General features: G+C 38.9%; 1 protein-coding gene across 2 annotated transcripts in view; it reads right to left on the bottom strand.

The window, feature by feature from the left end:
* Positions 1-4,640: 4,640 nt before the first annotated feature.
* The window catches only part of PDE10A (phosphodiesterase 10A), a gene marked incomplete at both ends in the record, with an annotated part of 176,212 nt that continues 166,868 nt past the window's right edge, over positions 4,641-13,984 (bottom strand). For both annotated transcript variants that reach the window (XM_080617046.1, XM_080617047.1), the window contains 2 exons: positions 4,641-4,758; positions 12,278-12,366. In XM_080617046.1, coding sequence (XP_080473172.1) covers positions 4,641-4,758; positions 12,278-12,366 — 207 coding nt within the window. The remainder of the gene's footprint in view (positions 4,759-12,277; positions 12,367-13,984) is intronic.

Genomic DNA, 13,984 nt, shown 5'->3' with positions numbered 1-13,984 from the left:
TGGGAAAACACACCATAAGCAGTAAATCGCAATTACAGGCACTACCTTTTTAAAGGACTTCATTATGTTTTGAATCCCTTTCTCCTGTGGTTTACTTGTGGTATAAACACACAATATGTACACACACTTCCCATCCCTCACTTCCACTCCCAATAATAGCAAAAATAAACATGAAAAATAATATTAAAAACCTCTGTATTCATTAATATTCACACCAAAGTATATGTATAGATATATCCATTAAAATTATGAACATTTCTAAATATATTTCATGTATCATACATATATTTATATGTATAATTACATATCCACAGAAGTAGTCTTGCTGTGCTAAAGCCAGCAGTAAAAGCAAAAACAGGCTTCACAATAGGACACCCATATATGCATATGTACTGGCTGTTTGGTTTGTGAATTTATTTACAACGTAACTATATCATAATAAATGCTTACTGTTCTATTGTACAAACGTAATAGTAAAGGTTTAGGTTTGTTTTTTAAATACAAAGACTGCAAATGAATACATGAAAAAAATTACACACCATGTACAGTATTTATAATTTATAAATGCAAAGTTAAGACCTCTTTAAATTATTGCACTTGCATATTTTTGTTTTTTTACAAAGATAGTTTATATGTATCATATATATATATATGTGTGTGTAAATATATATATATATAAAACAATTTCTTCAGCTCACTAAATGTAGTAAAGTTGAATGTTGTTACCTTGAAGTTCTTTCTTCTTCACATAACAGCCCAACCTGAATTTTGAATATATATATGAAACTACTCTACAAATCAGTTTGATCTACCCTAGAAAGCAGTCCATTATTTTAGGGTTTTTGACAGAGTATACACCCGTATTACAATCGAGCACAGTTTTTGGTCAGAAAGCAAAACAAGAGTTACGATGTGCCTTTGCTAGATTGGGATTCATAACCTAAAGTTTGAACGTGAGCTTTCTTGTGGTAGTGTACAGAAAGCCTTTTCTGTGTTTAGAATGAATAAATTAATTGAATTAATTGTTCCACTTCACAGAACTGTTCCTATATCACAGTGTTTGAGGCAAATGCATTATTTCAAGAGGGTCATAATTGTTTCGATCATCTAACAATCTAGTTTTTAACATGAATAGTGCTATTTGCTATCCCTACAATTTTAACACTAAATGCAGTCACAGCAAACTGATCACACTGTTCTAAGTTTAAACACATGAAAGAAGTCTGTGCCACATAAAAAGATGAATTACACACTGCATGTCCCCTCCAATGTAAATACTTTTTTACCACATACTTCAACTAAAAAAACCACCCATTGCACTTCTCTAATGGGCACTTACTAAATAAATAATACTGCCATGAATTGAACCATTACAGCAGAATGTTGCACTACTGTCCAAAATTCATAAATTAAACACTGGAATTTCTGTCAGTGCTGTAATACAATATGCAACATCTGAGTATCATGCTATGTCAACTATTTTTCTCACTTAGTGCATACCTTTCAGGCATCACTTCATAATACACTAGAAATGCTCAGACACAGGTTCAAACAGTCCAGTCTTCAAATGGAAAAAATATTGAAATTAATAAAAAGGGAAAAACTACTGAAATTAATAACAAAAATAAAGCAGTTCTGGCAGTATAAAGTTTAACACCTCTAGGAGAGGGGAGACCTGTTAGGTTTTTATACATTCTTACTGATCTTGGTCAAGATCAATTTTAGCAGAATAAAAATGTAAGGAAGAATGGCTTTTGGCAGTTTAACTTCATGAGCCAGATGCCTTACAGAGAGAGATGTTTTACTGTATTTGTGAGGTCAAGTCCAGAATTTTGAACAATTCAATCTCACCATGTAATGTTGAGCAATGATTTGAGCCATAAAATTTAAATGCAGCTTCAAAATTTTCATATTTGGTGGGTTTGACTTTGGAAGTCCAGGTGTAAGTTTGTTTCTACAATAAACAATACGTATCATAATCTGCACTCTGTGGGCTATTTTTGTTGGTCTAGGTGCTAGCAAAGAGTAACATTTTGTCATGACCTTTCTCCTTTAATGCACCAGGAAAACAAACTAAATCACAACCTCTGGAGCCACAATTTTTCATTCTAACAGACATTATACTCTAGCAAACATATACTTAATGTGGTTTGGATAGTTCTACATTAGAAACAATATCTGATCGGCTTTAAACATAAATAGAATAACTTACTGCCAATTTGACAAATTTGGCAGAGAAACATAAAATATTATGTGATACTGCCAAATACTTTGAATGGTAACAGAGGCAGTGATCTTTACTATCAATGAGTAAAAGCTGAATTAAAAGCTTTCCATACACACCAACACAGAGCGATAAGGAATATTTATGCAATGCTTGCACGATAAGCATTCAAAGAGGGAGAACAACAGAAAATATACTTAATCTATGAAGGAAAAAGATTCCATTCAGTTGTTGGGGGTATCTGAATTTCAGGGAGTATTTCTGAAGTCACCATAGGTATAGATAATTTCCATGTAAATTAGGAACTGTGACTATGTCTCGAGTTCTTAGCAGATGAAAGGTTTCATCTGCATGATTTAGCTAAACCAGAACTGCTAAGGAGTAAAACAGAGGACACAGCATGAGATACTTTTCATTCTACTTTGGTACAATTGCTTCCTGCCATTTTTTAATTCTTTGGGTTTGTTTTTTTTCCCCAAAATAGTTTGCTGTGGTCAGCAACAAATTTCTTGCACTTAGAATTGGTAAAGCAATCTGGAAAAAAACTTATGGGGCTGCTGCTGGATAATGTGTATCGTATAACTAAAATAACTTCATATTAAATTCTTAACCTCTAGGATATCTATGCAAAGGCTCCAGTGCACTTATACATGATGTGATTATCTATCACATACTGCACACATGTACAGATATTGGTATGTGCTCGACCATAACAGAAGGCAAAACTCAAGAATCCAAGTCATTTACATGAAACCCGTAAGATGGCATGCTTAGAGCAGTACAGCTCAACAAACACAAGATGGAAAAAAGAACCTGTGCTCTGTCTTTAAAATCACTACTATTTGTTGCAGTTACACAAATGGCCATGTTCTCACGAAGCCACAACGAGAGTGTATTTTCTGTGAAAAAAAGCATATAGTATAGGCTGTATGTGAAAGGTTTACAAAGACAGTGTTTTCACCTACTGTGTGGATTAATACAAAGAAATTTTTTTCTCCTTATTTTTAAGAAAAAGATGAAGGCATATTAAGTGTTGTTGAAACATACTCTGTACAATTGCACTAAATTGAAAAGAGTGGCATTAAATGTAAGGTCTTAAAGTCTGTGCAGAAGTCTGTAAGGCTGAAGCCCACCTGTCAGCACAGAACTGTAAACACACTATTTTAGAGTACTTTTCTTCAGTCAGCTATTCTTCCTCTAAGAAAGGCAATTCTAATCCTGGAAATTTTGCTGAACTAGGGGAAAAAAGCAAACAGACAAATGGAGATGTTTCCTAATTTCACTCATCTCCGGATGGGGAAAAAGAGCAGTAGAAGACATACAGTGTTACTGTGCAACACAAAAGCTAGTCAATACGAAAACATTTTTTGATTTATTGTGATGGCACCACAACCTCTCTTATCAGACTTCTGACAAGGCTTCTGCTCCCAGCAGATAGCATATTTCAGGTATGTCTCTAATACCTTTTCAAATACAACTCAGCAGGTAGAAATAAAGATGATGACTACTTAACCGTGAGCTAGGCAAGGAAATCTTTGCTGTCACATTTAAATTTTAATCTGACGCTTCTGTCACTAAAGATACAAAACCTCCACCCTGAAACTCTCATATCCAGTACTTCCAGTGTTTTAAGAAAGGAGTTGTTTAGGTTTAACAAATCATTCTGAAGAACAAAGCACCATCACCACTTCTTTCAATGTTTGCCTTGTCAGTGACAATTTGCACCATGATGCTTGATGCTTAATGAAGTACTTTAAAACTTTCACCTGAATGTTGGTTTTCCTTTAGTTTGCAGCAAGAGAATTCACTGTAACCTAAGCATGAATTATAGTCTCCAAGGATTCTGCTGGAGTTCAAACTGATTACAAGTAGATCACACATAAACATTCACAATAGCAATGGGTATATTGTTCTATTTATAGCCAAGAACTCCCAAGTGACACTGGTGTTAAAGCCAGCCACAGTACAGTATAATAAAAGTACCATTGAAACCCTTACTAGAAAGATACAATTTAGAAGTACCCCCTAAGATTTCCCTGCCCCACACCCCCCCCCCATCAGTTTTAAATTAAGGCCTCAGCAATGTAGCCCATGAGATAAGGCCAGTCTTTTATATTCACAAGTTGTAAGTTCTCCTTTGATAGCTGACTCCAAAACTTCTGGCTTGTTGTTTTCCCTCTGTTCACGGTGTGTCACTGGTGTAGGTCAGGAGATTGGCTGCCAGAGTCATTTAGCTGAGGTAACTCCATGGGTGTTACCTTCCTAGGCAGATCTGCCTCTTAGTTAACATTTTGTAGCTTTTCTTTTTCCTTTTTCCTTTTTTTTCTTTTGTCCAAATAAAAATGAAACAAAACAAAAAGCAATCCCCAAAACAAGAAGGGATGTTTTTCAGGTTAAAGCTATTTGTTGCTGCTGTTCAGTCATCAATCTTCACAGGAAGTGAATCTGAGGTCCCAGGAGGAAGGGTCTGGGAAGGAATCCATATAAAGGCTTCCTCACCTCTTGTTACTTTCTCCCACTGGTTGAGATTGTCCCTGGAGATGCAAAAAAGTCAGAGGTAAAGCACTGTTCATAGCTTTACTGGGATTTTTTTCCTAACAATACTGTCTGCTGTACTATACTGTGAGATGTAGCTTTGTGCTGTATACAAGTACCTGTATGTCATCAAGCTTTTACCATCTTTACATTATTTCATCTTTCACTTTCAGTTATCCCATTCTGTAATTCTGTATGGCTTGTACACATGCTGACTACATATAAGTCAACCTTGCACATTGCCTGGAACAAGCTCTGGAGCTGGAGGCTAGCACCATTACAAATTTCTAGCCCTCATGGCTAGATGGAAAACCCAGCTGTGCCCGAAGAAGGACGTGCCTGTAGAGATCCTAAAACAGCAGTCTGGAAACAAGCAGCCTTCCAGGATTTTACCACAGCATACTTCAGCCCTTTTCAAACCCACCAGAGATCAGGACTTTTGCAAGAAAACTTCCTTCCTGGGAAACGACAGAAGTGCATTAAGCCTTCTAAAACTCCTGCACATGGGCTGCCTGACAGTGTGTAAGATATTGCATGCCAACATCATAGCATCAACTTTCAGTTACTAATGTAGTAACGATACTGTCAATCTGCTACATTTAAAGATTACCCTTACCTCAAGACACAAATTTTAGTTTCTCACAGCCTGGACAACCCCCAAGTCTGAATTTTGGTTCACAAGCCACAAAATGATGGAAAAATTAACTGGTAATGTTCTAATGACCTGCAGGAGCTCAGATCCATAATCTTACTTGCTGTACAGTAGTACCGCTCCAGTGATTTGGAAGTCTATGTTGATGATACCCAGTAGGCGACCATACTTGCAACTATGGTCAAATATAGCATTCAGTCTTCAAGCACAGAGAGAAAGAGAGCAAGCTCAAGAGTTTCCATTTCATACTATCAGATACTTAGTTACTAAAACAACAGTTCTTAGACGTCTTCAGTAAACAAACAGGATGATAAACCTACTAAGGTCTTATTATCATATGTGTCATATTATCGTATTTCATAGGAATTTATGTGGCAGAGCTCTTCTGATTTTTATGTCACAGCTTTGCTGAAACAGTTGTTGATAAAACAGCGGATAATGAGCTGAAAGCACAGTGAACAGGTAAGAGAAAATGTTGCATTTCTGGGGGTGGGGGACGGCAGCATCTGATGGAGTCTATCGAAGAAAGCTGGTGCCCTCTAGGGGAACACCTACACGATTTTCTGCAGGCAGATGGAAACCTGCTTTGCCAGCGCTCTAGGCAAGTGGAAGTCATGAAGCCAGCGTTAACATGGGGCTGAACCTCAGCTAATAAAATCAGGCGCTAAGGATCACAAACACTGAACTGGTACTACTTCTAGGCCCCATTCCTGACACTGGAAAAGTAATGAGGGGAATTACAGACAAAGTATTTTAAAATTATATGAATTTCAGCAAGGATTGAGAGACCTGAAAGGACATGGAAAATTATTTAAAATTATGTGGTGTGAAATAAAGGGAAAAAAAAAATCAATCACTTCACCCCCAAAATAAATATACTATCACAGACTTGCCACTTTAGCAGACCCGAGTATGTGGGCTACAAAACACTCATTCTCAACACTGTAACGCAGGTGGCTGGTAGTTTTGATCTACACAGAATGACAACAGAGTATTTAAAAATGTGGAATAAATTAACAGACAGGGAAACCTTCTCGATTCTCATATGCTACCTTACCTCAGAGAAATCACGGACTGGTACTTTTTTGTTGTTTTGTGGTTGGTTCATGTTAAAGATGTAGATAATACGATTCATTTGCCTTTGTGCTCCCACTGAAATCCTGGCTCCTAGTGTCTGCAGTAAATGCCCAGAGACTCTCAAAATAAAAATCCTGATGCTGACATACTGCCTTGGCTGCTTCTGCTGCTATTATCTGCAGCTGGTGTCTACATTCCAAACAACTTGGGGATGGAAGCTATCGGGGGAAGTGACTACCTTGGATTTGGGGAAGGCTGAGGTTCTTAATGACTTCTTTGCCTCGGTCTTCACTGGCAAAAGGTCTGACAAAACCACCCAAGTCTTGGAAGGCGGACACAGGGACCGTGAGAATGAAGACCCTAGGCCCATTGTAGGAGAGGATCTGGTTCGAGACCATCTTAAAAACCTGAATGTGCACAAATCCATGGGACCTCATGAAATCCATTCATGGGTCCTGAAGGAGCTGGCAAATGAAGTTGCTAAGCCACTGGCCATCATATTTGAAAAATCATGGCAGTCCCGTGAAGTTCCCAACGACTGGAAAAAGGGAAATATAACCCCCATTTTCAAGAAGGGGAAAATGGATGACCCGGGGAATTACAGACCAGTCAGTCTCACCTCTGTGCCTGGCAAAATCTTGGAGCAGATTCTCCTGGAAGGCATGCTAAGGCACATGAAAAACAACAAGGTGCTTGGTGACAGCCAGCATGGCTTCACTAAAGGGAAATCCTGCCTGACCAATTTGGTGGCCTTCTATGATGGGGCTACAGAAATGATGGACAGCGGTAGAGCAGTTAACGTCATCTACCTGGACTTGTGCAAAGCGTTTGACACTGTCCCACATGACATCCTTGTCTCTAAATTGGAGAGACATCAATTTGATGGGTGGACCACTTGGTGGATAAAGAGCTGGCTGGATGTCTGCACACAAAGAGTTGTGGTCAATGGCTCAATGTCTGGCTGGAGACCAGTAATGAATGGTGTCCCTCAGGGATCGGTGTTGGCACCGGTCTTGTTCAACATCTTCGTCGGTGACATGGACAGGGGGATTGAGTGCACCCTCAGCAAGTTTGCCGATGACACCAAGCTGTGTGGTTCGGTTGATACGCTGGAGGGAAGGGATGCCATCCAGAGGGACCTTGACGCGCTTGTGAGGTGGGCTGATGCCAACCTTATGAAGTTTAACCATGCCAAGTGCAAGGTCCTACACCTGGGTCGGAGCAATCCCAGGCACAGCTACAGGTTGGGCAGAGAAGAGATTCAGAGCAGCCCTGTGGACAAGGACTTGGGGGTGTTGGTCGATGAGAAAATGAACATGAGTCGGCTTCAGTGTGCGCTCGCAGCCCAGAAAGCCAACCGTGTCCTGGGCTGCATCAAAAGGAGCATGACCAGCAGGTCGAAGGGGGTGATCCTGCCCCTCTACTCTGCTCTCGTGAGACCTCACTTGGAGTATTGTGTGCAGTTCTGGTGTCCTCAACATAAGAAGGACATGGAACTGTTGGAACAAGTCCAGAGGAGGGCCACGAGGATGATCAGGGGACTGGAGCACCTCCCGTACGAAGATAGGCTGAGAAAGTTGAGGCTGTTGAGCCTGGAGAAGAGAAGCCTGCCTGAAAACCCCATGGCAGCCTTCCAGTATCTGAAGGGGGCCTACAAGGATGCTGGGGATGGACTATCAGGGATCGTAGTGACAGTACAAGGAGTAACGGGTTAAAACTTAAACGGGGGAAGTTTAGATTGGATATAAGGAAGAAATTCTTTACTGTAAGGGTAGTGAGGCACTGGAATGTGTTGCCCAGGGAAGCTGTGAATGCTCCAATCCTGGTGGTGTTCAAGGCCAGGTTGGACAAAGCCTTGCGTGGCATGGTTTCGTGTGAGGTGTCCCTGCCCATGGCAGGGGGGTTGGAACTAGATGATTTTAAGGTCCTTTCCAACCCTAACTATTCTATGATTCTAAGTTCAGAATCACAGAATCAACTAAGTTGGAAAAGACCTTCAAGATCGTCAAGCCCAACCTTTACCCCAGGACTACCAAGTCCACCAATAAACCATGTCATTCATGGTGCCGCATCTGCACATTTTTTTGAACACTTCCAGGGAAGCTTAAATGTGGTGTTCCAAGAAGGCGCACTGCTGGTGAAGGGGTGATTCCAAATCTCTTCTGTCAGCAGCTGAGGCATCATCAAACGGGAATGAGGCTATATTCCTCTCATCATACTGAATAACAGATACCCATCAAAAATAAAGAAAAAAACAGGTGTAGTGCAAAATCAACTATTTGAAACACTCTGGAGTTACTTAAACCCTGCAATAACATATGTTTTAGTAATCAAGGAGTTGAAGTTAGTTCTGTGTACTTGACTTCCTACTCTGCGTCTCCTAGTCTGAACTCTTAACACTTTCTCCTCAACCCCCTCAGACAGCAGAGGGTAATCCCAAGGCTAAGCTAAAACCATCAAACTGCTCCTCAGAAGACTTTATGCCAGGGTGCGGATTTCCAGGAAGCTCTTTAGTCTTACAGAGATCTTAAACCACATCCACACACCTATGCCCCAGTGCAATCTAAATTACGGAATGCACAAGAGCAAGGTGGGGAGCTATGTCTGTACAGAGCTGTGCCCAGTCTGAAGACTGTGCCAGTGTACCTTTCATGAGTGTAAGTATTATAACTATAATTTGAATACCAAAAAACAAACATCATATCTAAAACTTGAAAAGGCCATAAAGTCTCTGCCAGGAGTCTGATTGCTTTTATTTCAGACATCACACCTTTCACAGAGAAACCCACTGCTGAAAAGATATTCATGCTTCATCTTCAGAATCATAGAACCTTTCACCTAGAGCACATACGTGTGCGGGTGCTTGATACTCTACCATTCAACTTCAAATCTCCTAAGCTGAAAACTGAAAGATGGACCATTAAGTATAACAAAACACTTTTGCAAATATGCCTCATTTGTATATCCATGTGGCTAGAAATCAAAGGATATGGGTCTTCCCAGAACCCGGCTCCTAGGAAAAGATGCTGCGCAGCCTTAAGTACTCAACCTAGCCTCTCTAAGCTTCAGTTCCCATTAAGCAGAATAACAATGCTAACATCTAACCAAAGGTACTGGCGGGCTTATGCAAATGGTTCTATAATAAATAGAAATCCATTTGAAAGACCTCCCAATTGATTGTGCTAGTAACAGAACTTTCCTGATATCCAGCGCTAAGCTTATTAATCATACAGACTCTGCAAGACATTTTCATGTTAAAAGCATGCAGATACTGATTGGGGGAGTAAAAGTACACCTGGATGTTGACAATTAAGGAATACAAAAGAAACAAAGATTTTCACATATATAAAGCAGTTTGACAATATTTATTAGCTTGAGTAGAGATAAATAACTTGTGATAAGCATTACTGCTTTTCTAATGGTGGGTATGACAGTTGATGCTGTTTAGTCCATGACAACAGTATAAAACTCTTTCTGACTGAAAACACAGTTACACAAAGCACAATTTGTGTTCCAGTTCCACGATCGATTAACCAACCATTTAGCTTCCAGCATCAATACTGCTGAAGCAAAAAGCCTTCAAGCAAGGATTAAAAAGAGAAAAAAGTTAGAAAACTTCCAAAATCTTGGACTACCTCTGAATAAAGGAGTTGGATGACTCACAACTTTGTAAAAAAAAAAAAAAGCACTGAAAGCATTGAAAGCATTACAAGCAGTTTTGTAGTTTACTTCATGTTCTCTGACTGCACTGAAAGCAACTCTTCTTTATTTGTCAGAGTATATATTATTCAATTATCTATATAATCAAACTATCAACACGTATATATGAGGTCAGCATGGCACAGGGAGTACACGTTCCTACCCTGTACTGTAAGCCTGAATTCCAAAACAGGATTTGAATATTGATAACATTATGCTACTAACAAACTCCATGGCATTTTGAAACTAGAGAAGAGTTTAATGCTATATTGTAACTGATGGAACCACTACAACACACACTTATGAATACTTCCATATTACTTAGTTTAGGGTAACAAATTACTGCCCATTATTTACCAGACATTATTACTTTCATAGCTTCTAATGACAAAAGACAATATTACAGGGATTACTTAGCCTGACTGCCTAGAAAAGATAGTCCTTGTCAATTTTATTACAGTGACTGTTCCTCAGACCTGTATCCTTTTAACATCTAAAAAGTATGCCTAGCCTTGCTTTAAAATCTTCAACTGACATTATTCCAAATGCTAAAAAAAGACATTAGCCATATTCCTTGTTTGAACCTTTGGGCTTCAAGTAGTCCTTATGTGCTAAATTAATAAGCTTTGTCTAATCAAAAAATATACTATGAAGACAGTTACAGATTTTGATAGTTATTCTCTAGGATAAACTAAATATATTATGTCCAATTTTTTTAGTCTCTCACTACTATGATCTCAAAACATGCTTTAAGCTCTTTCTTAATCTTCTCTTATTTGCTAGTGTTCCTGTCTATTCTTAATGTATAGATGCTACACAGGGTTCCAGCTGTGGTCACATTAATGTAATAACTACAAAGGTATAGCCTCTAATCCTACTGAATATTCCCTCCATATCTATCTAAGGATCTCACAGCCTTGCCCTGCAGTGGGACCTTAGAGGGAGGTGACTATTACAGATGGCTCCTAGATACTGTTTATCATAAGACAGTCCTCTGTCTCACTGCTACAGACCTACATATTCTTCTCACAGCTATGTGAAACAGTGTTTGGGTGCGAATGAAATTATTTTGTTAATCATTATGACCAGTTTCACAGCATTTTGTATATAGTGGGCATCCTTCTGTTATTTCACACAGATCACTTAGTCCACAAGATCAGGAAAGTGACAGAGCAGGTAGATCTGCCATACAGGAAAAGGAAAAAGTTCAGTGCAAGCTTGAATTTAAGTACCACAAAAGAAAAAAAAGCCAAACAAAACAAAACAAAAAGCAATTATGAGAGAGGTAAGAGCATAAACAAACAGGCCTCTTCCCTGGATGTGACTAAAGATTGCTGGCATTTTACGAACCAACTGTTTTTCTTTAGAGAATACTGATTAACCTGAAAGTGGAACATCTTCATGAAGCATACTGGTTTCAACAGAAGTTTTGCCAGGAAAGATTGCCAAGGTCCAGGATATAATTATCGGACAGAACAACCTACTAAGAGATCCACCATAATTCAAGGTAAAAGCAGCCAAATGGCTAAGGATTCTTACTTCTCCCCCAGAAGGTCTCAAGCTACATCCCAACTGATTGATAGGACAAAGTTACGCTTGTCTCTCTCACATCACAATGGTACTCTTATGCTCCTAATTACTGAATATTCTGGGGTTCTTTCTTTTCCTGATTTTTAATAAAGATGTTCTGACATGAAATAAAAACACATGCCTAAACACATTTTCTTAAATGAAACAAAATTCTAGCCAATCTTGGTTGTGAGAATCACACTGAAGTAAAAAGGACACAGAGGGAAACTGCACTGAACCAGCCTGGACAGGGTTACATAAACACTGAACCTCTTTCTCTCTAAATGCTCTCAGCATCAAACTCATTTTAATCAGCTGTGTCTATAGATCTGCACTGGATAATCCCAGTCAGTAGTTGCTGCCTCTGAGTTTCTGAACACATTAATGCAAGATGCATATCCCTGTTATCTGAATGCAAATTATAAAATTTTAAGTCTGTATTTTCAGTCAAACTTGCAAAGTATGTTTGCTTTTAATTTATCCAAGCTACACACTATGCAAAAACTTGCAGATTTACTCACCTGCATGCTCGCAGTAGTGGCCCAGTTGGAGGAAAGATCTGTGCAAGTGTGGTGTAACATGGGATAGCTACTGCATTGTAGAACCCAATCTACAAAAAACAACAATGAAAACAACAGTTAAACGTTGCCAAAGTACAACACTGAAAATTAACAGTCAGCTAGCTCAAAGCTGTTGACTACTCATTTAATTACTAATTCTGTTAGTACTTCATACATTTGCATCCAAATATTTTGAAACGAAACATTAATTATGAAGTCTTTGGCAATTACAAATTGCTTGTATGCCTCTCTTTTATGACTTCTATCACTTGAAGAGGCAATGAGCTCTGAAGCTGGCCCGTTCTGTAGCACAGCATGGGATTGTGGAGTACAGGGGAGATTCTGCTGAGTGGAAAGATTTCAAGTCCACATAATCCAGCTGGATGGGGCTTTGAGCAACCTGGTCTAGTGGAAGGTGTCCCTGCCCATGGCAGGGGATTGGAACAAGATGATCTTTAAGGTGCCTTCCAACCCAAACCATTCTATGAATAATATGGCTGCTCAGAACAGATTTTCTATGGGACCTTCTATTATTCAACTGAATCAATTAATTTGCTCAGGATCAGTCTGGCTTTTTGGTGTCAATAGTGGCAGGAAATATAGAGAAATTGCTCTGCCATTTGCACCAACATTACTCTTGTGATGATTTTTCTTGGTTTTTTAAGAAAAGTTATGCAGCATTGCCCAATTACCGTCAGATTCTGGATTATTCCAATGTCTTCCAGAGTATGTATTCGATAGCACAATTTACTTGAGATTCTAGGGGCTCTTCACCTTCAGAAAGTTTCTAAATGGTGTGAACTGTGATCGATAATTGGTTCGCAATTTTTTTTCATGTATGTGGTCCAGTGATATATTTTTACCATTATCAAATAAATCTATTTAGGGAACATCAAATGAGCACCTTTTTAATTAAATCAGATTCCTACAGGCTTAAGGGCTTATAACAGCTATCATGTCACAGCTGATTTGTCATGACACAAGGGAATTTTTAGAAAATGCTACTTAGGTATTAGCAAAGATGACAGATTAAATACAAATCCATTACAACACCACTTACTTATGCCAGATTCTTATGATAGTTACAGTAGTGCAGTATGATCCCTTTCTTTGGGCAGAGTTTTTAAATGCTTTTTAGTGAAATACCATGTAGAGTACTGTGACCAAAGCAATTGATAAGTCTCTTACTCAGAAATTGAAGAGCAACTCTTGTCCTCACCACCCTGAATACAGAGGCTCCTCCCATAATGCTATGTAACCAGGTTCATTCTATACTTAAAAAAAAGAAGATACATTTTCTGACCTAAGAACCCAACAGCCTGAGTTGAAGTAATTATGATGTAGCCAATAGAAAGAAACTGCAGCTGGTGAGAAGGCAAGGCTGCACACAGCTATGACGTCTGCTCATTGACAAAGTTTGCTATATCACATAGTGCATTGTTTTCTCCCTATGTGTTTGTTCTTGTCTGTTTTGTTTTGTTTTTATTTAAACCTAAGTTAATCTGCAATGTATTTCAAACCACATTCTCTCTGGAACCCCAGTATTGAGAATAAAGTGTTTCTTTTAAGGTGCTGAAAGCTTTTAAGTTAAAATGGACAACAATGAAGGAGGAAAACCCCCAAAAGTCTCAGTGGATTTAGGTTCTGGTTAAAGCCAAGCTAATTAAA

This window comes from Psittacula echo, assembly GCF_963264785.1.
Source record: "Psittacula echo genome assembly, chromosome: 4".
NCBI classification, from domain to species: Eukaryota; Metazoa; Chordata; class Aves; order Psittaciformes; family Psittacidae; genus Psittacula; species Psittacula echo.
This window is presented reverse-complemented; position numbering and strand designations above follow the sequence as displayed.